At 40.1% G+C, this 25,801-nt stretch overlaps 1 protein-coding gene across 1 annotated transcript in view; it reads left to right on the plus strand.

Moving 5' to 3' along the window:
- The window catches only part of sr (stripe), a 322,818-nt gene that overhangs the window by 14,153 nt on the left and 282,864 nt on the right, over positions 1 to 25,801 (plus strand). Inside the window, exon 2 of the mRNA XM_065228095.1 lies at positions 4,719 to 5,066. Within this exon, the coding sequence (XP_065084167.1) occupies positions 4,719 to 5,066 (348 nt within the window). The remainder of the gene's footprint in view (positions 1 to 4,718; positions 5,067 to 25,801) is intronic.

A 25,801-nucleotide genomic window follows, 5' to 3' on the forward strand; every position in this document is an offset into this window, starting at 1 on the left:
GATTGATTATTAAACTTTATTGGTTCGTCAAATATTGGTGCAATATGATAAGATTGTAAATAATAACTGTGCTTAAAGTAAGCACAATAAAGCAGATAAAGTTTAAAATCATAAAGCTCCAGTTGTAAGCCAAGAAGAAGAAAGTGAATTATATGCACTTTGCACTACGTAAATCTTATATCTGCTCCACATAGATAAGCCACAATTATATCTTAAAATTATTTTCATGTTTGGAAAAAAACGTGAAGACATAAATCAATTGATTATTGAATTATGATTTGGACTCCAATTCAAACTAGCAATTGCTGTTCGATTGAGCAATTCAGAAACTGGGACCAATAAAAATAAAAATATCCATTAAGGCCTCGTCTATCGATGGATAATATCAAAAACGAGATTCTATTCACCTGCCCGGTGGACCAATATGGGTTTTTTTTTTGCCATATTTTGATATTTAACTTAATATTTCGATAGCAGAATAATATCAAAAAAAAAGGTTTTATACCACAGGTACACCAAAATAAGATATCATACCACATTAAAATATTCATATATGATCGGGCAGTTTTCGGTTTTTGCTCGGGTAGTGCCTCATAGTAAACTGATTTTAATCATTCCGGCTATTAGAAAGTCGTAATTTAATTCAATATCTTTGCCGATGAAGGTAACTTAAGGAAACTCGAGGAAAAATGAAAGCAAATCGATATTAAATTTTGCAGTTTCTGATCATAATGAAAATTCAATTTTATTTCAATTTTCACGACATAAGTCTGATATAACTCGTTTTTTTTTTTTTTTTTCATTATATAGTCAAGAGATTTATAAAGGAAAGCAACTTAACTTTAAGTTCATCTTTGAACGTCTTGCTGAAAATTTAATTTATATTCATCTGTCGTTGAGCTAATGATTATTGTTTACTTGTTTTGTTTAACACATTAGGTCATTCGTGACTTGTCCGGGGTGAGATTTGAACTCGAGTCTTTCAGCGTGAGAAGCATGGATGCTTACCATCTACGCCAGGCTCGTGTTCGGTAAAATGTTATGAATGCAAAATCAGCAATTAAATTGACTTCATTTAAAGTAGGATTAGTTTTCCGGTTGATTCAACAGTGTAAAATTCTGCTTTCATTTTTGCTATGTTAACCGTTAAGTCAACCCAAAGGAGATCAACTGGAGTATTCTAAACAATTTTCATCATAACAGCAAATGTTGAATTCAATTTGATCTCCGACTTTGCTTGGGAAAGGATCATAAGAAAATAGGCAAAACAATATTTTTCACACGCCAAAGTCACGAGTTCTAATCTTATCCCTGGACAAGTCACAAAAGGCCCAAGAGTGACTATATAAAAAATATGTTGCATAACTGAAAGGCCTAACTCAAATGAGCAACCAAGCCAAAGACGGGAGCTATCTGTGTGCTAAGGAGTATTATAAATAAGACTGAACAATATTATGCTTACTAGCGGCACCTAATGAAACATTTTTGAACTAAACTATCCACTCTCCGAAATGTCTAACTAAACATAAGCACTTTGCTAAGTAGGTTGCTAAAGATGAAAGCATTCCATATGGTCAGGGATAGTAGAAATGAGTCAAAATAATATTTTGTACACTTGCGCATCCTAGTGGGACAATTTTTAGTAACAATATCTGCCATTAGAAAGGCCTCATTTAAATAAATAACTCAGCCAAAGACGGGAACGTTCTATACGGACAGATTCGGGGAAACGATATTAAACAATGTTTCGATCAGGTGCGATTCCCAAACATTATTTCAATAAACTACTCACTGTCTTAAAGACCTCACTCGAATGAGCTATTTTGCCCAACACTGAAACTATCTATATGGTAATCCAATTAACATTTCTGAGTTTATTAGGGTTCAGTAGATCATGATTTAGACTTGTTGAATGCTTTAAAATCTTGATAAAACTTCAAATGTTCAACTCACTAGGGCACCTAGTGAACGAAAATATGAATTATTGAAAGGACAGGCTCACCGCAACAATTTTGCAGAAGACACGTATTAATGATTACATGATATTATGCTAAACAATATTTATTTGCTCACAAGTGCCATCATGTGAGTCAATTATGATCCAAAATGACGTACATCAATAAATTTCACAAAATTTCACCGAATTATTTTAAATTTCGTGGGCGGAAATCTCCAATGCGAACTTTTCTCCAGATACTAGCACCACCTAGCAAGAAAATTCCTAAGCAAAATGTTCTCCATGGCCAAGGCTCAATTCTAGTGAACAATTTTACCGAAGATAAACCATCTATCTTGAATCAATATTAACAGTGTAAAAGTGCTTTCTAGGTGTTTGGGGCATCCGTTCTATTTTTAGGGACGCTGGGCGGAAATGGTGGAATGCAAACAAAAACGTTAAGAAATTCTTTAAATCTGCCGTACCTCTTAACGGAATCCCTTTATGAAGAGCTTTGAGTGGGTTGGTCTATTTCCTTTAAATCCCGTTATGATTGCTTATCTTTTGGTGTGTAGTGGTGTTGACACTTGGCACTGATGAAGTCTGCAAGCAGTAGACGAAATACGTGTATCTTTCAAAAGATAAGCAATTATAACGGAATTTAAAAGAAATAACCCAACCCACTCAAAGCTCTTCGTTAAGAAATTGTTTATTGGCTAAAATCTTCACCCATCCGGAAAATATAAGATTCTCTTAAAGGTTTTTTTTTAAATAAAAACGAACCAGTTTTGTATGAAATCGATACATAAATAAATTTTGTAAGGTGGTATTGGTAAAACTTTTCAAATAGTTGTTTATATTTATCATGGCTAATTGTATGAAGTAAATACATTTCCAGCAATTAATTACGACTAGAAAATTCTATCATAATGGTTTTGCACGAATCAGTTGAAGGGGCCCCATAGCCTAGTCAGTAAAGGCACGGTATTACCAAGCTTAAGGCGCCGGGTTCGATTCGCGGTTCGGTCGAAGGAATCTATCGGGATGGATATTTTTCGGCTTCCCTGGCCATAGAGGATCATTGTGCTTGCCACACAATATACAAATGCCAACGTTGGTATTGGCATCGAAATCTCTTAATTAGTAAATGTGGAAGTGCATTTGAATCACTAAGTTGAGAGCACGCATTAAGCTAATATGCGATAAGTAATAATTTGGACTGTAAAGAAGAAGACGAAAAAGTTGACTTTGGGACAATTTGCTTAAGCACTACAAACTGCTTTTGTTAAGGCTTAAAGTATCTTTAATAAAGAAACAAAGAAAAACATACTGCTTTAATACAGTTCTCGTAAGAACTATCTACAGAGGATGTAAGAAATTAAGGCTAACATTTTCTAGGGGAAATGGACGTTCATCTAGATAAAATTGATAAATAGCAGATTTTTAGCGCTGGGCCCAATCTTAGATCCATAGGTCAACATTAGAGCCATTTCCCTTATATGCGCCAATCATTTTGCCAACCACACAGAAACATACGTAACTCTTTAAAAAAAAAATCCTTAAAAATATCGACACGCGGAAAAATAGTTTGGATGCCAAGTCTTTAACAATGTACACCAGTGGGTACACCACCTGTGGTCGATGTCACCGATTTGAGCCAAACTTGGTCAAAACACTTATTTTAGCAATCTGAACAAACACCTTTTTTGATTTTGCTCTGAAGTGCCTAGATCCCTCTCGGCTACAACCCTGGATTTTCGAAATTTTTAAAAATTGAAATTTTCAGAACAGATTAGTCCACAACCAAATAAGCTACGTACGTATTTTTCACTTTTAAGACCACGCTTAATTTATGGACAGAAGTAAATAAATAAGCTAGTTATGATTTAGTATAATGAGAATCCTGCTCAACATATGTGAAAAATAGCATTAAAAATATTATTGTGCCATCGGCGTGAAGGAATTCAAGCAATTCAATGATTTTCCCCATAAAAGCTCAAAACTACCCCTCACTCATCTGGTCATATCTCAAAAACAATTTGTCCAAATCATTTGCCCTTGAAAACACATCTAGTAGAAGAGTTTTCCAAAGTGTGGTGAAAATTTGAGCCCAAAATAATAATAAAAAAAAATCCCGCCCATGGTGCAAATAGTTCATTTTTTGACAACTTTGATACCTGCCGGTAATCAGCATGTTTACTGTAGCTACTACAACAAAAACAAAATGTGGGTTAACCTATGTAAATCAACCTTCAAAAAACCTTCGAATTGACGTTCTAAAATCACGAATAGATTATTTGGTTGTGGAGTACTCTCTTCTGAAAGTAGCAATTTTTAAAAATCTCGATAATCCAGGGTTGTGACCGAGAGGGATCTAGGAACTTCAGAGCATAATCAAAAAAGATGTTTGTTCATAATGCCAAAATAAGCGTTTTGGCCAAGTTTGGCTCAAATCGGTGACATCGACCACAACTATTTTTTTAAATCCTGTACCCACTTGAGTTGTAATGACCCATACAAGTTCAATAGAATGTATAGAAACGTCAAAGTGATCCGGGGATTCAAAAATATAATAATATTTAAATTGAACGTTAAATTCGTATACGACAATTGAGGAGAAAGTGTAACGTCTGTGTGTCTAACAGTGATCCTATTAAACTCGTAATGAAATCATTTTTTCTATCACAAGTCGAAGGCTAGGTAAAAGATAGAAATATTCACATTGCGCTTAGAGTTAAATAAATTTTCATCTTAATAACCCTTTCGTTTCTTCTATTTGCAGTAAACAACCGCTCCAACCCCGGTGCCAGCCTCGACGAGTACGTCGACATCCTCCAGGTCCAGCAGCTATTGCTGGAGAATTCATCTAATTCGACGGCATCGGCCACCCCGGCCAGCACGTCTTCCACCATTAGCAACAACCACAGCACCAGCGGTTCTTCCTGCACCACCACCTCCACCCCATCCACATCCACATCGGCCATCATCGGTGGTAGCTCCACTTCCACCACCCACTCCTCCTCATTCAACCCCACCACAACTTCCCTGTTCAACGGATCATCCAAAAACCGACCGAAAGTAAACCTGCAGAAAGCTTCCGAGTACTCAGCGGTAGCGAATCAGCTCCAAGGTACGTCCCCCGAAGTTTGCTATTCTTGCTTTTTTCTTCTTTTTTTTCCTTGTACATTTTCGTTGCTGCAGGCTACCTAGCTACCATCCAATCGCTATAAAAGGATTTCTGGTTCACAATTGGCCGAACGGAGCATGCAACAACAAAAACACCCGTAACTGATAGTGCGCGAGACTGCAGTGCCGGTTTCCACTTCGTTTCGTTTGTCGATCTCTGTTTTTCCGGTTCGTCCGTCTCATCTAAAGTTCAGTCCATTGCGCCATCTAGAGCGGTCAGTCGCGAGGCTGTGCTAAATTTATTAATAAAACTAGACACTTTTATCATTAAGTCCATTAGTGTTATCGTTTAATTAAACTCGACGACGAACGTCTACGTCGTCGTCTCGTCGACTTCAGACGATGACAACAACACAACGAACGGCGCCGCTGGTGTGCGTCCTGATGCTTGACCGACGTGAGCCAGCGTGCAATTGAGGCTCACAAATCACAGTACCTATAATACAAAGCAGAATTTGGTATTGACGATTTATTGGAATGGTCAAAATAGAATCTGGAATATTTTGGGATGATATTTTAGTAGAAACCATTAGAAATAACCACTCTAGAACTTGTAAAGCCATTGTATCATTTAAAGGGGACACCTGTTTAGGTCTGTAAAAAAGGATATTTTTTGTTAACTTTTTTAGAACTTTACAATGAATGCAATCCCTTCGGGATTTCAGTATGTTATTATGCTACATTTGAGCATTATTTTCGAAAAGTTTCAGCCCAAAGTATTGTTTTTTTTTCTGCTGTTGGCAGCCTTGCCAAACAGACGCAAGGGATGTTTTTGTCGCTTGCGGAACTGCGTTGCCAGCACTGAATCATCGGAGAAAAGAAACAATTAGTGTTTTGAGATCTTCATTAAAATATCTTAAATCTCAGTGATGGAAAAGTTCGCGAAAAATCACTATGACTCACGAACTTTTCCCTTGGTAAACTTCGTGAAATATCGCGAACTTTTCCAACACTGAATCTAACACAGGATTTTTTTTTTCGAAATTCGCAAAATTACCAAATTGATGGCGTTGGAAAAAAAGATCGATTTTTCGTTGAAAATGAGCGTAACAAATCGAAGAATTGGAATATCCGAAAAATCGGATGTTGGATTTTAGGTAATTCATTTTTACATCGCGGACAGAAGAATTATCAATATTGATCGAATAATCTCCGAGATCCCTTTCTCGTAAGGTAAAAGGTAAGGTTTCAAGAAAAAAGGTTGCCAACAACGGAAAAATTAATATTTTGGGCTGAAAATTTTCGAAAATAAAACTGAAATATTGTTAGATAACATGCTGAACAAGAGCGGTGCCAGTGGTGTAGGGGTAAGCGTGATTACCTCTCACCCCAGCAGGCCTGGGTTCAATCCCTGTCGGTGCCGCCGGGATGTTCTGAGGCATAACATCTCTGATCACCGGAAGTAAAGCCGTTGGTCCCCGGTTCATAAGTTGATGGGTCGATAGGTAGGGTCCAGGTGTGGGAGCTCAGCACGGAAAAACAAGATCGACGGTAAACAAATCAAGAAAAAAAAAACATGCTGAACACCCGAAATGATTGCATTTATTCTAGTGATTAAAAAAAAAAAAAAAAAAAAAAATGCATTTTTTTTAAAGAGATTTTAACAGGTGTCCCTTTAATATGTTTATACCTTATCCTTCCAATTCCGAAGACAAATCATTTTCATTGTGGTTTTGAATGGTATTATCTACAAACGTAAATGAGGCATTCCCCCTACAGTTTTGTAGGATATCTTTACACTGTATTCCTGAGGATGAAAATATATTTTAATTTATTTTTCTTACGACTATAAAATGCAAATGATTTATAATGTCGATAATTTGAAAACAGAAAGCCAACGTTTTTGCCTTTATCGTGCACCTAGTTATACCAAAAGCAGAGGTGGGCACAGCTAATCAAAAATGTATCTTCAATATCAGCTAATACACTAATTCAAATTTTAGCTTCGATAACCGCGAACCGCAAAATTGATCAAGAAATTAGCGAAAGTTAAAATAGTAGTTCTGATGTGCTCTCGTTTTTTATTTATATTTATAATCAGTGAACTTCCTACAACAAAATCCCTTTTTTTCACGATATCATTTTTGGAAAAAAAAACTTTTCACACTTTTAAAGCACGTTCATTTCTGAAAATACTTAGAGATGAACTAGCCTAAGGCTAAAAATCTCTTAAATAAAGAATTAAAAAAAAAAAAAAATTCTGAAAATAAATGATAAAATTGAATTCAAATCGTAAATGTGAATACAGGTTGAATCAGTTCATTCATCATTATTTTTAAATATGTAATTCCATATTTTGAAGTTGATGCTGGTTGCTCTTCGACAATATTAATTTCTCAAAATTACCATCTGAAAAAGTAGCTCGCTTGTCCCTAAAATATCGCCGGGGAAAAAAGCCGGTTGCACTCTACGGCATGTTTTCCACGGCCATGAGATGAATCTAATTCGATACATTCATCAAATTTATTTATGCAACCTGGATGGATTCGACCACACATCAAGGTCTTAGGTTGAATAAACTAGTGGTCTGTCACTTTATTAGAACTTGTTTCGGCTGGCAGATATAACGCAACGGTATTGCAGACAGATTGCGTGAAAGGCAAAATAACTTCCGAGATGATTTTTAATTTATTTGATAGGGCTCATACGAATTAGCTAACCAAACCATTGTAAAACTAGGGTCAAAAGATACAACACAACAGACACTTTATCTTCCGCTAACCAATAAGCCTCCTCCATCAGCACGGGATCCATTTCCAGTGGTTTCATTGCATGGCAATATCGTCAACGGGGGGAAGAGCGCTTCCATTACAGCAACGTGGTCATCACTCACATACTCATCACGAAACTCTTGCTTTCCAAAGTCGACGATGCCGAAAGCACTGCTGATGAAGAACAATGAGCAGGACCACACAATGGTTGCTGCCAAGTAAACAGACGATCGCGTGATACACATGCTTCTGTCGACAGCCGAGTGAACACTGTTAACTACTGAGATGCGGCCAGGAATTTCGATCGACGTCGCGTTCTAAATGGTGCTGGTGCTGCTGCCATGGTCTTACTTACCTTACCAATCAGGCTAAGGCCTTGTTGTCCTCTGCTGTCCGAAGAAGTCGTCTCCACTCTATTCGATCCATGGCCACAGTTCGCCAGCCTCGTAGTCTGCGAAGGGTCCGCAGGTCACCTTCTACTTGGTCGATCCACCTTGCCCGCTGCGCGCCTCTTCTTCTTGTTCCTGTTGGGTCGCTTTCTAGAACCATTTTCACTGGGTCGTCGTGCGGCATTCTTACGACGTGCCTAGCCCACCGTAGTCGCCCAATTTTTGCAATGTGGACAATGGATGGTTCTCCCAGCAGCTGGTGCAATTCGTGGTTCATTCGCCTCCTCCACGTTCCGTCATCCATCTGCACTCCACCGTAGATGGTACGCAACACCTTCCGTTCGAAAACACCAAGGGCGCGTTGGTCCTCCACGAGCATAGTCCAGGTCTCGTGGCCGTAAAGGACCACCGGTCTAATCAGCGTCTTGTAGACAGTCAACTTCGTGCGGCGGCGAATTTTATTCGACCGGAGCGTCCTCCGGAGTCCAAAGTAGGCACGATTCCCTGCCATAATGCGTCTTTGAATTTCTCTGCTGGTATCATTTTCGACGGTCACCAGTGAGCCCAAATACACGAACTCATAGACCACCTCGATTTCGTCACCGTCAATCTGAACTCGGGGTGGGAGGCTAACATTGTCTTCCCTAGAACCTCTTGCTTTCATGTATTTTGTCTTTGATGCGTTGATGGCAAGTCCAATCCGTCTAGCTTCAGCCTTCAGTCTGATGTACGTTTCCGCCATCATCTCAAAGTTCCGTGCCATAATGTCAATGTCATCGGCGAAACCAAGGAGCTGGATGGACTTCCTGAATATCGTGCCACTCGTGTCTATCCCAGCTCTTCTGATCACACCTTCTAACGCGATGTTGAATAGCAGACACGAAAGTCCATCACCCTGCCGTAACCCCCTTCGAGATTCAAAGGGACTCGAGAGTGTCCCCGATACTCGAACAACGCACATCACTCGATCCATCGTCGCCTTGACCAATCGCGTCAGTTTATCCGGAAATCCGTACTCGTGCATAATCTGCCATAGCTGATCTCGGTCGATTGTGTCGTATGCGGATTTGAAATCGATGAACAAATGATGTGTGGGCACGTTGTATTCGCGGCATTTCTGCAGAACCTGCCGAATCGCGAAAATTTGGTCCGTGGTAGCGCGGGCACACATGAATCCCGCCTGGTATTGCCCCACGAACTCTCTTGCATATGGTGACAGACGGCGGCATAGAATTTGGGAGAGTACCTTGTAGGCGGCGCTCAGCAGTGTGATCGCGCGGTAGTTGCAGCAATCCAACTTGTCGCCCTTTTTGTAGATTGGGCATACGACACCTTCCATCCAATCTTCCGGTAATATCTCCTCCTCCCAAATCTTGGCAATTACCCAGTGCAGCGCTCTAGCCAGTGCTTCACCACCGTATTTCAATAGCTCACTTGGTAGTTGATCTACACCAGTTGCTTTGTTGTTCTTCAGCCGACCGATCTCCTCCTCAACTTCTTGAAGATCAGGGGCCGGTAGCCTGTCGTCTTCTGCGCGTGCTCCAAGGTATGTTGCCGTGCCACCTTCGTTTTCTGCTGCTTCACCGTTGAGGTGCTCGTCATAGTACTGCTTCCACCTCTCAATCACCTCACACTCGTTCGTGAGAAGGTTACCGTCCAAGTCCTTGCACATATCGGCTTGCTGCCATGGTCTGCAGTACGTATTATTGAAAAGAAAATCTCTTTAATTGATCAGAACTTGAAATGAATAGCTTGAACAAAACAGAGAATACTGCACTTGAGTCCAGCTTTTGACGTTTAATTGACGCAAAATATTTGACCTGTATTTCTTTACTTTGTGATTAGGGTGACCATTTCTATGTAAGGGTGGTCCAAAACATTATTGATTTCGATGTTTTTCAAAGATGATTTTTTTTTTTATTCATAACTTTTGAACCACTTAACCGATTTCAAAGATCAAAATGCCAAATGAAAGGTAATTAAAAGCATTTTTCAGAAAAAAAAATAATGATGTCAAAATATTGGGATTTTTTTAATTTTTTATGATTTTAAAGGTTTGTAGATAGAGGGCGCATTATGATTTTATATTCTTCCTTAAAAAATAAGACCTTTATACACAACATATAAAAAATCAGCATTGTGCTTTTTTCGTTTGTGAGTTATATTTTTTTTTAAGTTATCAAGTTTTGGGTTTTCGCTCAATACTTCTATGCGACTAGACTATCATGCGTCTCCATTGATTTAAAGCGACTGTAACATGGTCAAATTATCCATACAATTTCAGATCCTAGACTACCATGACATTCATCGAGATTTGAATCAAATTTCAAAACCCAAAACATGATAACTTCAAAAAAATATAACTCAAAAACGAAAAAAAAAACACATTTTTGAATAACATGATTTTTTTATATGTTAAGTTAAAAGGTCTTAATTTTTATGGAACAATATATAAAATCATAATGTCCCCTCTATCTACAAACCATGGAAACCATAAAAAATAAACACAATCAATGTTTTTTAATACAAAATCCAATTTTTTTAATATCATAATATTTTTTTTTCTGAAAAAAAAACTTTTAATTAACTTTTATTTGGTATTTTGACTTCCGTCATCGGCGAAACAGTTCAAAGGTTATAAATTTTTGAAAAAAATCGAAAAAAATATTTTTTTTGACCGCCCTTATATATAAATAGTTACCGTAATGACAAAATGAAAAATACGGGTATTATATATTGCGATAAGGAACAAAACAACCAATTTTTACAAAATTCTGAGAACCACTATATCGTTTTGCTGTAAACAGACAAAAAAGTGAAAACTCTTTTAAAAAAGATAGCAGTAAATTAAAACTTATTTAACTCCAATTAACATTAAAATTTCGTAAAAAAAAATTTATTTTTGCAGGCAACCTTTGGGGTCATTTAAACAATCGCATCGTTCAACATTTTTATGAATTAAAATAAATTTAGCGAGTGTTCACTTTTACCCCTTACTCCCATATAAAGTGTACCCCGTATTCCCTTAATATATCATGAACTGTTGTTTAAGACATAGTATTCTAAAACCATGCATAAAGTGCTTATGCTTTACGAAAAAAAGAGCTGTAAAAAAACATTTCCTACAAAAAGAAGGGGAAAATGGGGTAAAATGGTCCAAAACACATACCTTCAAGGCTCTCCGGTCTATGGAAACACGTGCAATCGATTCCCCGGACGATTTCCCTTCGGAAAAGTCGTTTTTCATAGCCGGAATTCAGCGTGCTGTTGAGATATTGAATTTTGGGTAATTTTGGATCCATTTTTGCCCATTAGACTGATGCAAAATTTGAAATGTTTGCTCCACAGTGCTCAAACGGATTCAAATCAGGTCCTGATTAGCCTCCCAAAATTTAAACTCATTTGGTAAGAAACTGACTTGGCAGAAATCATTCGAAGTTTATCTGGAAATTACTATGGAAAAACCAAACTTTTTGTTCATTGTCTTCTACACACTTTCCATATTGCTTTTTTGAAAAGTTCTATAACTATTCTTATGGGAATTTTTCTAAGGTACAACTTTGCCCAACATCATTTTTCAGCCAAATGTCAAATTAAATAGTTATTAATTGTTTAAGAGATTGATAATCTTATGACATGATCAAGCAGCCGTTCTGTTAGCAACACTGTATTCTGCAGTGTCACATAGTGATATTTGAGCTCTATTCTTCTCACCAGAAACACCAATGTTGCCTGCTCAACAGTTGAATGAGCATAATCATAAGACGTCAGTGACTTGAATCATTAATAACTTTTTTTTCGTGCATTTGATTGAAAAGTGGTTTTCAACAAAGTTGTACCTGAGAAAATTTTCTACAATCACTGCTATCATTTTTAAAAGCACAGTGATGTGGTGAATTGTTAGATAGATATAAACAAAAACATAAGTTTTCCTATAGTAATTCCCATATAAACTTGAAATTGTTTGTGCCAAGTCAGTTTCTTACTAAAGTAGTTCAAATTTTTGGAGGCTAAGCAGGACCCAATTTGGAACTGTTTGAGCACTGTGGAGCGAAAATTTAAAATTTTGCATCAGTCTACTGCCCATAGTGCAATGGTCTCAAAACAGTATTTGGAAAGACACTTATCACTTTTAGGTATATGGTGTCTTCGGGAAAGCTTCTTTTATTTTGTTTTTGTGAAATTAGGGTAGTCCATAAAATTGGTGCATTGAAAATACAAACCTTAAGTGATAAAATTCTGAGCTTTTGTCACCCAACAAAATGATCTTGACTTCCTCAAAAACGTTGCCGAATACATTTACTTTCTATCTGGTCAGGATCTAGAGATATTTTATATGAAAGAGTTTCACATCTATAGTAGCGCCGCAAAGTGAGAAAACTCTGAACTACGGTCGACCTTCGAAAAAGCCTTGACCTCTTGAACACCTATGCCTAAGACAGTACCTTTCTATCTGGTTGAGAACTAAAGATATTTTATATGAGAATTTCAATTGTATACTAGCGTCGCGTAGTGAGCAAATTCTGAACTATTGAGCACCAAGAAATAGGCTTTGATCTAACACTTCTAACGTACCGCAACTATAGGATCATTCCATATCGAGCGCTGAGTCGGTTGACACGGTCCCGGTCTCTCACACGACTTTAAGTATTACCACCCGCGTGGTTTTTTTTTCGCAGCACAGTGCAATGTCCAGGTGATAAGCGCGCGTGTCTCGGAAGCACCGAAATTCGGCGAGCCCGTTTATTTCGAGTGTCCATCTCTACCCATGCCGGTGAAAGATCACCATCATCACGACGTCTCCATTGTATCGCCACCTGCAGCTGCAAGCAAGCAGCAACAAACGGCATAAGTATAATAGGATAGTTTTTTTCTTCGATTGCCTTGCTATTGTATAGCAAAGTTGCCTTGTGGCAGTGTGCTCTCGCTAATAGGGTGAGGCATTTTTGCAATTAGTGAAAAATTAATTTTTTTTATAGGGGAAATGACGGCTTCGACATGACAGACTATTTTCGGCAACCCAAATTGAAACACTATTTTCACTGGATTTTCTTACGAAACCACTTCGCTGAATGCATGCAAACGATTCTTTATGCTTTCAGCTTCAATTTGACTATATTTTTGCCACTGAGAAAAAGCAATCCAGCAAGGTTTTCTTGAAATGAAACACACGCACTACAAATTGTAGCTGATTTCGAGTTGCCGATAATAGAACAGCAGATTTACATGCAGTTCAAATGGAACGGTTGCCGAAGAAAAACTGGTTGCCGACAATACTCGCTCTCACTAGAGAAGATTGGAGCTTTGTAAAAGCGTTTCAAAACAGTTTTGACAATTCTTTCGACTGAAATTGTTAGAGCAGCTGGCATCAAATGTTTGTAAACAAACCAATACTGCATTAGTGTGCGTTCCATAGAGAAAAAGGCTATAGAAAGAAGGTCGCTGCTTAGGTTGCCGAGAATACGTAAATTCCCCTATTTAATTTTTTTTGATAATTTTTTTTGTATGGTTGCTTGCACACCGGGCAACAAAATATTAACAGCTAGTAGTTAAGTAAATTAATTGGTGAAGGTTATTTATAAGTTTTTTTTTCATTTTTAAGCGGTTGTGCACCGCTTTTGCGCAACACTTATGGCGTCTTCGGATGCCTACGTTGCGCGAACCAGATACTACCAACCGTCTTCGAAAGGACCATGGGTTGTCTTTTTTCGGCCCAAAAATAAACCTTTGATAACTCTTGACATTACGAGAGATTTGCTGCGAAAAAATCCGGGAATCCTGGTACACAAGGAAAGATTCAACAAACTGCGGGTAGAAGCACCGACTTATGATATGGCAAATAAAATTGCTGAACACGAGCTTTTTAGTGTTGAGTATAACATCTACATCCCTTCTCGAGATGTGGAGATAGAAGGCGTGGTCTCCGACGCGAGTCTGACAGTCGAGGACTTGAAACGTGCCTCGGGAAGTTTTAAAAACTCCACATTCGCTACCGCGCTAGTGAAGATACTGGATGTAAGGCAACTGCATTCAGCATCTTTGCTAGACGGTAAAAAAGTTTATCGGCATTCAGACTTGTTTCGGGTGACTTTCGCTGGTTCAGTTCTCCCAAATTTTGTTAAAATTGATGGTGCTTTTTTCCGGTGCGGCTGTTTGTACAGAGGGTATACAGTTGTACCAACTGCAAAAGGTTGGGACACTCGACCAGCCATTGCGGTCGTTGTGGCAAATGTGGTGAAAACCACAAAGAGGATTCTTGCCACAAAAAATCAGTAAAATGCGCTTATTGTGGCGAGAATCCTCACCCCTTGCAGGCGTGCCCGATGTACAAGCAGCACTCCGATAAAGTGCAGCGTTCAATCTCTGGACGCTCCAAGCAGACATATGCTCAAATGGTGAAAGCTGCAAGATGCAAACAAATTTTCGATTTTGTCAGCTGAAGAATCGGACTCTGACTCATCCGATGAAGGTGATTCTACGGTGGTACACGCACCTTCAAAAATGGACGGATCCTCAAAAAGAAAATGCCCCTCCCCGAAAGTGCGCCGTAAAAAAACTAAAGTCTCCTCCAGAAGACTGGCAAATTCCCAGGGTAATGGGGATGAAAAAACGAAACCGAAGGCTCCTGTTGAACCAATCCCTGGATGCAGCAGGAATTTTCCACCATTTCCCAAAAAGATAAGAAAAATAATAAAGCTGCTCCTCAAACTTCTCAAAAGAAATCCAAGTCTGAACGAGGTTTGCTAGCTTTTTCGGACATTGTGGAATTCATATTAAACATGTTCAACATACAAGACCCTCTAAGAAGCTTAGTTTCTGCCTTGCTTCCAACATTAGAATCATATCTTAAGCAATTGACTGTTTCATGGCCCCTCCTTGCATCAATAATATATTTCGTTGGATAATTCGTCGAACGAGGTTGAAGATATGATCACTGTGCTACAGTGGAACTGCCGTAGTCTAGTGCCTAAGTTAGACTCGTTCAAATTTTTACTTCACAATTCTGATTGTGATATATTTGCTCTCTGTGAAACATGGCTTTCTTCCGATAAAGAACTCAACTTCCACGATTTTAACATTATACGCTTGGATAGAGACGATTCTTATGGAGGAGTACTTTTAGGGATCCAAAAGTGCTACCCTTTCTACAAAACTTCACTTCCTGCTCTATCAGGCGTCGAAATCGTCGCTTGCTAAATAAATGTGAAGAACAAAGACCTTTGCATAGCTTCAGTGTATGTTCCACCAAGAACCTCCATTAGCCGTAGTCAACTCTGGAATCTAGTTTCGATTCTTCCATCCCCAGTATTAATTCTGGGTGATATGAACTCTCATGGTACTGGGTGGGGTGATCTATATGATGACAATAGAGCGGCTATTTTTTACGATTTATGCGACGATTTCAACTTGACTATTTTAAACACAGGTGAAGCGACACGTATAGCAAAACCTCCGACTCGACCTATCTTTGTGTTCAAGATCGCTATCATTGGATTGTCTGTGGAAGGTTATCAATGATCCCAATGGTAGCGATTATTTGCCAATCATCATTTCAATTTAGTGTGCCCCTCACTCTGCAGAACAAACTCGAGTTCCATTTGATCTTACAAGGAACATCGACTGGCAGAAATATGCAACGGCGGTGACAATCGGTGTCGAATCAATAGATACGCTTCCACCATTGGAAGAATATCGATTCCTCGCCGATTTGATATACAAAAGCTCACTGAAAGCACAAAAAAGAAAAGTTCCAAGTGCGCCCTTCAAAAGGAGACCAGCCACACCTGGATGGGATGAAGAATGCACAAAATTGTATGTAGAAAAATCTGATGCTTTCAAAGCTTTTCGTAGACACAAAACCTCCACATACTTCGAGGAATATTCAAAGCTTGAGACAGAGCTGAAACAATCAATCAAAGAAATGAAACGTGGTTATTGGCGCAATTTCGTCGAGGGGCTCTCACGAGAAACCTCAATGAACACCTTGTGGAGGGTGGCTCGTAACATGCGTAACCGCTCATCTTCTAATGAGAGTGAAGAATACTCCAACCGATGGATATTCGATTTCGCAAAAAAGGTCTGTCTGGAATCAGTTCCAGCACAACACATTCTTCGAGAAGCGTCTGCGAGCGGCAGCCCGCTGGATAGACCATTCACAATGCTGGAATTCTCTATGGCTCTTCTTTCATCGAACAACTCCTCACCGGGAAGCGATATGATTAAATTCAATCTTCTGAAAAATCTCCCAGATATCGCTAAAAGACGCTTGCTAGACTTATTTAATTCCTTACTAAAAAACAACATTATACCGCCTGAATGGAGACAGGTCAAAGTAATAGCCATTCGAAAACCTGGCAAACCAGCGTCTGACCATAACTCATACCGTCCGATTGCAATGCTTTCGTGCATTAGGAAATTGTTGGAGAAAATGATCCTTCGGAGACTCGATCAGTGGGTCGAAACAAATAACTTGCTATCAAATACACAGTTTGGGTTCTGCAAGAGCAAAGGAACAAACGATTGTCTAGCGCTGCTTTCCACAGATATTCAACTGGCCTTTGCACACAAGGACCAATTGGCTTCAGTATTCTTGGACATTAAGGGGGCTTTTGATTCAGTTTCCATTGAAATTCTGTCAGACAATCTGCACAGATGTGGACTTTCCGGAATTTTAAATAATTTCTTGTACAATTTGTTGTCAGAAAAGCAAATGAACTTTTCCCTTGGACAACTGACAACTTCCAGAATTAGCTACATGGGCCTGCCCCAAGGCTCATGTCTCAGCCCTCTTCTTTATAACTTTTATGTCAAAGATATCGACAACTGTTTGGCAGAACAATGCACGCTAAGACAACTTGCAGATGACGGTGTGGTTTCCGTAAGAGGTCCACATGCCGTGGACTTGCAAGGACCATTGCAAAGTTCCTTAGATAACTTGCCTTCTTGGGCTAGGAATCTAGGGATCGAATTCTCGCCGCAGAAAACTGAACTAGTAGTGTTTACTCGAAAGCGGTACCCAGCCCAAATGCAGCTTAATCTTTTGGGCAGAAACATTACTCAATCATTGTCTTTCAACTACCTTGGGGTCTGGTTTGATTCAAAGTGCACTTGGAATACCCATATTACGTATTTGAAGCAAAAATGTCAGCAGAGGATCAACTTTCTCCGTTCAATTTGCGGCACATGGTGGGGTACTCATCCGGGAGACCTCATAACGCTTTATAAAACAACAATTCTCTCTGTTCTAGAGTACGGCTCTTTCTGCTTTCTCTCGGCAAGAAAATCTCACCTAATAAAATTGGAACGAATTCAATATCGTTGTCTGCGTATTGCTCTTGGCTGTATGCACTCAACGCATAACATGAGTCTCGAGGTTCTAGCAGGAGTAAAACCCCTCCAGAACCGTTTCTGGGAGCTCTCTCTCAGAATACTAATCAAATGCGGAGTGACGAACACACATATTGCAAATTTTGAAGGAATTCTTCGGCTGAACACACAATCTCGATTCATGAGAATCTACCACCACTACATATCGTCAGATATGTGTCTTCCTTGTTACACTCCAGACCGTGCTCATCTTATCCTTCGAAAATGTACCTCTCTAACCTCGAGTAAGCCGCGAGTATTCGGCCCAACTCCTACTAGTCATAGAATTAAGTGAATTTTGTTACAAAAAAAGAACAATGAACTATCGGCTCCATAAAGCTAACGCGATTGAGCCTACCAAATAAACGGACTAGTTGGAAAAAAAAACTATTGGATCGTTTACCTTTTACACATTTTTATCTGATTTAGCAAAAAATATTCAGATTCAGTGTTTCTCTCAACTATTCGAAAATTGGCGCAAAAATGCTAAAAATCATGGAAAATTCTTGTAAAATCTCAGTGCATATGAAAGAAAGAGGTCCATTCTGTGCGTCAAGTGTACACGTTTAATCAAGATGAAGGAAATCCTACGAAGAAGACACGAAAAAACATAAAAAACCGCTTAATTTCAGAGCTCTATGACATCTTTCAGGACATCTCGTTCACACTTGTTTGTCAATTAGCCGTAAAACAGAGGCAGTTTAAATGGCTATAAAATATAAACGAATGTTACTTGTGACCGAGACATGTCCGCCCCGGACTTGCCACGGGACTGTGTGCACGTTGCACAGGATTGAAAATCCCGAAAAATAACACCGATTAACATTGAATAAAAATAAAAACTGGACGACCGTAGCCAATTTCCAGGGGCTCTCTTGGAGTCATCGTCGTCGTCGTCGTCCGCGTGAAGGGTCTTCCGAATCCGAAACGTACCAAAGACGCACGTGGACGCGGGACCTGGGCGGTCGGCGGTTGATGGTGGGATTTGATTGAGCATAAAATAAATACCAAAATCCGGGGGACGAAAATCAGCCAGAAGCCAGACTGTTTGCGGTCGAGAACCTGCCCGGGCAGACAGTTTTTGCGCCGAACCGGAGCATATCACGTGTGATGGTGATGGAAAAAATAAGAAAATCTACTGCGGCTAGCTGCTGGCTGGCTGCCTCGAAGAGCACCCCACGTATTTTCGATTTCGCGCTCTCCTAAGGCCGTGATTTTAAATTATTGGCGACAACACGACAACAACATTGACTCGCGCGACGACAAGAAAAGTGACAAATAAATGTTAATAAATTTTAAATACAAATAACGTCGCGTTCCCTTTCCACCCACTCGTCTTCGGCCGGCAGGCCTCTGGATTGGTTGGACCATCCAAGTGTACCTTGGAGCCAGGCTGGAGCAGACTATTTTTCCCTTCATTATTAATATAAAAATAATCGCTTTTGGCTCTGCGTTTTCCCCGTGTCGCTTGGATGTGCACTGGGAGATTGCATGCTAGGTATTTCATCTTTTCGGTGCTCGAAGACGCGAGAATCACTCCGGTCCATTGCGCAAGAAGGTACCTTCCAACAACTTTGAGGGGTCCTGTCGCAGATGTAAAGAGTGTAAATTGAAACGATACTTAAAAATGCGAATAAAAGTGCACTGCTCTGATAACGATTCCGGGATCTTGGCGGCGCGGCGGTCGGTGGCGGAACATAACTTGCACAGGTTCGCAAAATTTAAGCGCCGGATGGGGCCTAAGAAATCTTGAAAGTTTTGGCCTTATCAGTTGAGGGTTTTTTTTTCTTTTGGTTTTGCTACAATCGTACTAAAAGCGCCACATGAAACAAGTGACAGTTGTGGCGATGACACTAATAAATTAATTCTCTTTAACAAGTGTATTAATTAGGATAATCATTCTCTGCTGATTGCTTAAGTGTGTTTTAATTTATTTGCCTTTTTAGTGTTATCGTGTTGTCCCTTTACGAAGGTACGGTGGGTAACAGTTTTATGCTTTTTCGATCCTTGAGTTGGTCGAGTGGTGGTACTTGGCAGTCGCTAGCCGTAAAATTTTCGGTTGTGGCGTTTTCCATTAGATAGCTAATATTTCTCTACATGTTCTAAGCTGGTGGCTCACGTTGCGTGCCAGTTCCACGCGTCGCCGATCACCAGTCGTGGTGTGGACCAGTTGCGGGACAGCTGCTGTCCAGATGCTGCAATGGCAGAACCAGAGACGACGCTTCTGATGACGTTCGATGTGCTCCACTGATCGGCAGCAGCGGCAGCAATAACTGAGGTGTCCCATTAGAGAACAATTTTTCACCGAAGGTGACTGTGGCTGGCAGTGCGCCCTGTTCTGTCATCTTAAGTGGCCACCACTTGGCATCACGTGCCGTCGCCGGAGCTGCCTTGTGTCGTAACTAATGCACTTTTTGCCAACCGCCAAAAAGTGGACCGATGATTCAGCTGCGATTTTGCGTGCAGCAAGTTTGTCTCTCGCCGTCAATCCACTGCCGTTGATCGATGAGTTCCGTGGGGTGCTGCCCTGCTGGTTTCTGCCAATATATCTAGCCTTTAATCATGCATCGGAGCAGTTTTATTTTTTTCTTCTGCAGAGACCTAGCAATGGCACCTGAAGTTGCATTATCGCGGCCCACGATTTTGTCTATATAATTTAATGTAATTTCAATGTTTTCAATCTTTTAGTTTTTAGTTGCACTCTCCATATTTTAAAGCTTTTTTTTCCGCTGAAATTATGCTCAAACTGGGGCTACTCGTCAACCCCAATATCGAATGGACCGTCACCGACGTCGAGTAGATGACGCTTTTAAGGCAGTGGCGGCGGCGGCGGCGGCTGAAACGACGGCCAACGGACGGACGGTGCCAACAAATTGCGTTGGCAAGTGTGTACGAATTCGATTGCATGCCAGACGGACGCGCGCGCGAGCTCTCATGCAATCAAACACTCTAGGTACCAATGTAGGCATGTGGGCCCCTGTCTGGAGCGTGTGTACCGCGCCAGTACCTGTTGTCCTCCAGAGTTGTGAAAGAATTAAAAAAAAAATTGCAGTTTGCATGTGCCCGAGTCTGGGGCATGTTATTGGAAAATGCAATTAGATAAAAATTTGTCTACTAATGAAAACGACAAGTGCACTCAGCGCAGGGAGTTGACAAATCGGTCTCGTGGTTGGGGCAATTAGGGCGTGCAGTTGCGGAGATTGGCGCAGTTTCACAGTATGGACATCTTTTGCATCTTTGAAAGCTATTTTTATCGGTTCCACGATAGTTTGAAGGATTTTTTGACATTGGAAACAGCGGAATAAGGGACGACGGGGGAAAACGGCCGCTCGGAGTGAGACGATCACTCTTTATATTGAAATAATCAATAATGAACAAAAAATGATGTAGAGTTCTTTATTAAAGAGTATTTCTACGCCAACTAGCGAATCGGTTAGAAAAGACTCTCTTTGATTTGAATGAAATGTTGCACATATGAACCGTTGCGAGCAAAAATCGTACATATCCATTAGAGTAAATCTTACAGAAGACGCTTTTTTTTTTCAAAATAATCTTAAAATAAATTGCATTCATAAAATTTAAAGCTGCCAAGTTCATTTCAAAAATGGCATGGAATCTCATATTTAAATAAATAAATAAGCTAATACAAAGATGCTTAAACTTTTGTAGGAATAAGAGATAATACCAATGGGATCGCCATCATCAGTGTCAAAATATTTAAGCCTTCTTAAGGAAAATAAATTACTCATTCTACTCATAAAGGACTCAATTGAAAAGCTTTATTTTTTATTAAGCTTGCGTTTCACTGTTCATTCACAACCTGTAAATTGAGAAACGGTGCTCTATGCTTACGAAAAACAAGTCTCTCTAAATAGAACAGAGCGGCGCCGGTGGTGTAGTGGTAAGCGTGATTACCTCTCACCCCAGTAGGCCTGGGTTCAATCCCAGTCGGCGCCGCCGGGATGTTCTGAGGCATAACATCTCTGATCACGCCTTCCTTCGGAAGGGAAGTAAAGCCGTTGGTCCCCGGCTCATGAGTTGATGGGTCGATAGATAGGGTCCAGGTGTGGGAGCTGCCTTCCTGGCGTCGGTAGCATTGGTGCTCAGCACGGAAAACAAGATCGACGGAAAAACAAATCAAGGAAAAAAAATAGAACAGAGCGATTCCAGACGAATTCGCAAATCCATACAATTTCACACGAATTCTATATGAGAAATCGAACTGTTTTATTTAAGGATCCTCCCGGATTATTAGTTATGCGATAACAACTGAAAACAAAATAATATCTGGAATAACAAGACTTGTTTTCAATATGATATCAGGTTGTTATTTTACTTTGCTCGGGTAGTCACTATTATCGGTCAGTCATTTCTACGTGTTAATCAGATAGAAGCGAATCATAATTGTGGGTGACCCATAATACTGGGGTGACTGTACCTATCTTTCGACCATTTGATATCAGCATGTGCAATAGACTGATGCAAAATTAGACCTGTGCGCCGCCACGCCACGCCGCCGCCGACGATTTCCATACGCCGCCGCCGCCGATGAAATTGAGCCGGCGCGCCGCCGCAGTAAAATGGTTCACGCCGCCGAATAAATTTATGTCACACCGATGAAATTTTTATTGGTATAATGCATCTTGAACGCGTTGAAATTAGAACTTTTGTGCACGCTCGTTCGTGGCTCGTTCGTGAAACCAGATCTACTCTAAATTGAGTAACATAGCCAGTACCGAATTTTGACTTTTAAGTATTTAACAAAGGCTAGGTATTTGTTGATGAGTTATTTCCTCTCATTCCCATAAATCCAAAATAGCAGCAGAGATGCTCAAAGCTGTCTCCAAGCTATCCGCTCAAATGTTGCATCAACTATTCTGTAATATCTGGAACACCACGACTTTTCCGGTCGACTGGATGCAGGGCGTCTTAGTGAAGGTCCCAAAGAAGGGGGATCTGACTGTGTGAGACAATTAGCGAGGCATCATGTTACTGTTCTCAAAGTTCTGTGCAAAGTTATCCTGAATCGGATACAGGAGAAGATCGACGCGACACTGGTGGCAGCAGGCATGATTATGTGCCGGAAGATCTTGTGTGGACCATATTGTCACGCTCCACATCATCCTGGAGCAGGTCAATGAATTCCAATAGTCCCTTTATTTGGTATTCATTGACTACGAAAAAGCTTTCGACCGAAAAATCACGAGAATCTGTGGGGCGCCCTGAGACGCAAGGGAGTCCCGGATAAAATCGTCAACCTCATCGAAGCGCAGTGTCAGCAACACTCAATACGAAACTAACTATTTTAAATTGACTCACTACTTGACTAGCCTATTGGTCCCAAGCAAATCGATTAACATACCCCATTCTAGTAGAAAGTCTAGTACTACACTATGTTTGTTTTGATTCGCTATGTAAGTTTGACAGATAAAATGAGGGGTTCGTGGATTTTCTCATGTTGTGAGGGGTGCATCGATTAGCTTAAGACCGAAGATAGTACCAGAGATGAGCCAAAAAGTTGAGCTCGTTTCTTCGGGACCTTCTGGTCTTAGAGTTACCTTTTTTGTATCAGGCTTTCATGTGCACAGTTCTACAAAATGGCCTGAACCGATCAACAATGACAGAACAGCCGACTGAGAAGAGTGAATGAATGTGGTTTACGAAGCACTGGAAGCCGTCAAATTAGACGCTTAAAATTGATGGAAATACCCATAATACTGTCAATGGCGTTTGCCTCGCGATCTGAATAAACACAGACCAACCTTCTCCAGAAATCGCGTTTCGATAATGATTCGAATAAGATGCATCAGTGCCAAACTGGGACTGCCGACAGGTAACTTCAGCAGCTGTCAGTCAGCTGGAAACTGACTGCCTTCCGAACAATAGCAGCGGTTTCATTCGGCGAAAGGGTCAACTGTTCCAAAAAATCCAAGCAAGTGCACATTAACTTTCTCGCATCATCCGGGAGAAGAGAAACTTTTAGGGAACGATTGAGCTTCCACCTGTTCCAAATTATGCAGACACACATTCTGATTAACTGCTTCCAATGGATGATAATCGTCCTTATCGAGGATGCCACGAAACTTGTTGATCCAACGCAGGAGTAGAAGCAACAATCAATACGAATCTAACGATTTTAAATTGGCTCACTACTTGACTAGCCTATTGGTCCCAAGCAAACTATTAACTTACCCCATTCTATTCGAAATTCTAGTACTACGCAATGTTTGTTTTGATTCGGTATGAAAGTTTGACAGATAGAATGAGGGGTTAATCTATGTTTCGAGGGGTGAATCGATTAGCTTGGGACCAAAGAGAGTACCAGAGCTGAGCCAAAAAGTTGAGCACGTTATTTCGGGACCTTCTAGTGTTAGAGTTACCTCTATGGTAGAAGCTCGGTGCAATGGTCGCGCAACAGGATTATCGAAATATAAACAAATTTTGACGTTTAAATTTTCCAGGCACCATTAATGCCGTCATAAAATTAAACGGAATAGGATCAAGCCAAATGACCTTAGATAAAAACAATTCAGTCTGAAAATTATCTTCATTAAAGCCAAATTAAAACGTGAAAAATAGCTTTTTCACAATTAGCTTATGGAAAATCAATTTTTTATACCACCGCCATATTGCTATTATTTTTTTACTATCTTCGTTTTTCAAGATGTTTCTCCATGAAAATAACTTTAATCTCATAAATTCATCATTGATCAGTAATAGAGATTCCGAAAATCATTTTATATCTCGCCTGGACGTAATGGTTCATATAAAAATTAACTATACGTTGTTTCCTAAATTAAAAATAATAAGTAAAATTACCGATTTCCGAAAGCGGACATATTTTTTCGATCTTTCGAAGCATATTTCACATTAGATTTAATCTGTCACCCAAAAATAGACCATAAAATGAGAACTACTTTGATAATTTTGGAAATTCTTTCGCATTAGATGAGGAAATTTAAGAAGATTTTTGAAAGATTCATTTTTGAACAATGAATTTGGCAAGATCTGATGATATTTATGTATCCCTTGTTAGCAAGCGTCAAACGCAAATGACACAAATATTGATGCCAAATGGCTTTTATTGTAGTTTTAATAAGGATTTAAAATGGTTTTCAATGCTTCCGCCGTATAACCTTTTTGCAGCCAATCAATCTTGAAGTGTCTCGAAAATATGCCCTTCAAAACCTTTTTCGAGGTGGGCCAACTAGATTATAGACTTAACGAGGTTTTGGTGGATGAAATAAAGGCAAATCTGTCTTGACCAGGGTTTAATGAATGTTGTTTTATGGTAGCCTTGTAGTATTTCATAAAACGTTAAATGTTACTTGAGAAGGATGTATACTATCACCGCTACTGTTCCTCATCGTAATCGACGAGATCATGGTGGGTGCAATTGACCGTGTACCGAACCGTGGGCTGCTTTGGCAGCCTATCATCATGGAGCATCTGTACGACTTTGATTTGGCTGATGATCACAATAGTGCTTTGATATGCAGAGTAAGCTCAATGACCTAGGCGAACGCTCCTCTGCGGCAGGTCTCACCATCAACGTCAACAAGACTAAATCGTTGGATGTCAACACGGGCAACCCTTCCAACTTCACGGTAGTGAGCTCCATCCTCGATGTCATCTGAAGCCGATAGCAACAGAAATTCGAGAGCGAAAGTGAAGGTGGATCGGCCACACACTTCAACGGGGCGGACACGAAATCTGAAAGCAAGCGCTGGATTGGAATCCACCAGGACATCGCAGCAGAGGCAGACCCAGGGGCTCATGGCGGTGGAGCCTCAATAAAGAAATAAAGCAAGTCGATAGGAATCTGACCTGGGCCCAGGTCAAGACAAAAGCAAGCAGCCGCCCAGGATGGAAGTCTTTCGCGTTGGCCCTTTGCACCTTCGATGGTGTAAGTAAGTATCCTTGGTTGGTACCCTTGGTTCGCATCAAGGTATTGTGTGTGCCCACCACCAGCACGCCTAGTGAATGAGTTTTCAACATAGCTGGACTGACCGTATCTGCAAGACGTCAATCTTCATTCATGAAAATAGCAGCATTTGCAAAAATAGAGTTTTGCAGTAAGCAGTGGCTGTTACGTAATGCAACAGATTGCTTTTATATACTATCCACCCCTGCATACGTACTTTTCTTATACTTAATAAAAGGGTTGTAACACTTTGCCATATGACTCCACCCCCTGTAATTTTAACAAGCAC

Source organism: Ochlerotatus camptorhynchus, unplaced genomic scaffold, assembly GCF_037179485.1.
Source record: "Ochlerotatus camptorhynchus isolate MF236.1 unplaced genomic scaffold, CSIRO-AGI_Acam_v1.1 ptg000282l, whole genome shotgun sequence".
Lineage (NCBI taxonomy): Eukaryota > Metazoa > Arthropoda > Insecta > Diptera > Culicidae > Ochlerotatus > Ochlerotatus camptorhynchus.